Source organism: Camellia sinensis, chromosome 7 (assembly GCF_055761805.1).
Source record: "Camellia sinensis isolate YWXY chromosome 7, ASM5576180v1, whole genome shotgun sequence".
Classification (NCBI taxonomy): domain Eukaryota; kingdom Viridiplantae; phylum Streptophyta; class Magnoliopsida; order Ericales; family Theaceae; genus Camellia; species Camellia sinensis.
Genome location: NC_138967.1, coordinates 99,628,972 through 99,630,273, shown reverse-complemented (window position 1 = coordinate 99,630,273; position 1,302 = coordinate 99,628,972). Strand labels below are relative to the sequence as shown.

Sequence of the window (1,302 nt, the reverse complement as noted above, 5' to 3'; positions counted from 1 at the left end):
GTTAAGGAAGAACAATCGGTTTGTTGATGCATTGGCAGCTTTGTCCTCTATGGTAGACATACCGATTGGGGTTAAGATGCGTCCGATCATTTTTGCACAAAAGTATGTTCCCGCACATGAAACAACAGTTGCAATTGAAGAGGTTCAGGGCAAGAATCCTTGGTACCACGGCATTTGGAACTTTCTGGAGAAGGACATATATCCACAAAGGGAAAATGCCAAAGATAAAAGGGGAATACGACGTCTAGCCGTCCAGTTCATCATTTGTGGAAGTAAGCGGTACAAAAGAGGGCATCTGGGAATGCACAAACTGTGTGTAGAAGAGAAAGAATCAAAGCGTTTTATGGAAGCCATTCACGGAGGAAAGTATGGAGCACGCATGAATGGTGTAATGCTAGCCAGGAAGATCCTCAAGCAAGGTTACTAGTGGTCAACCATGGAGAACGATTGTGTCAACTTTGTTTGGCGATGTCATAGGTGTCAAATCCATGCTAATCGCATGAATATTCCGCCGTCGAAGCTCTACAATATAACTTCACCATGGCCTTCCTTAGTTTGGCGCATAGACGTCATCGGAGCAGTCTCGCTGAAGGGCTTGAATGGACACGAGTTCATTTTAGTGGCAATTGACTACTTCACTAAATGGGTAGAGACGCAATCATATTCTGTGTTGAAAGCTTCACATGTGGCCAAGTTCATTACGAATAACATCATTTGCAGATATGGGTTGCCAAATGGAATAATATCGGACAATGGCTCACATTTCAAAAAGGAAGTGACAGATTTGGTTGAGAAGTACAACGTGGCCTTTCATAAGTCATCAACATATAGGCCGTAGACCAATGGAGCCGTTGAAGCTGCAAATAAGAACATCGAGAACTAGCCAAAGAAACTACCTTTTGCACTTTAGGGTTATAGAATATTAATATGAACTTCTACAAGGGCAACCCCATACTTTTTGGTATATGGAATGAAGGCTGTTTTGCCAATATTCTATAAAGGGTACATATATCACTTGTGATTTGTGAATTTTTTTTGAACTTTTTGCCATCTAGGTTATGATGTTGCTTCAATGTGAAGATCGTTTCTATCAATTCTTGAGACGATGATAGTCCAGGCCAACGAAATGCCCTCGTGTTTGTTAAGAATTTATCTTTTTGATCCTCTGGTACTGATGTCATTGCGTTCGTCAGAGTGTTGAAATTAGGGAATCTGGTCTATCCCCTTTAAACAATAAAAATATTCAACCGGATGCATAAGTTGTCTCTCCTGGTAACTATTGATCAGGGCTTAATGTGCAAG

General features: G+C 41.1%; 1 protein-coding gene across 1 annotated transcript; it reads left to right on the top strand.

The window, feature by feature from the left end:
* The first annotated feature begins 436 nt into the window (after window positions 1–436).
* Window positions 437–838, top strand: LOC145795985 (uncharacterized). Its single transcript, XM_082880938.1, has one exon. The coding sequence runs from the start codon at window positions 437–439 to the stop codon at window positions 836–838; it is 402 nt and encodes a 133-aa protein (XP_082737064.1).
* Window positions 839–1,302: the final 464 nt, after the last annotated feature.

Excerpts from the sequence above, each read along its gene's own strand:
- LOC145795985 (XM_082880938.1), top strand. The coding sequence starts at position 437 with ATGGAGAACGATTGTGTCAACTTTGTTTGGCGATGTCATAGGTGTCAA.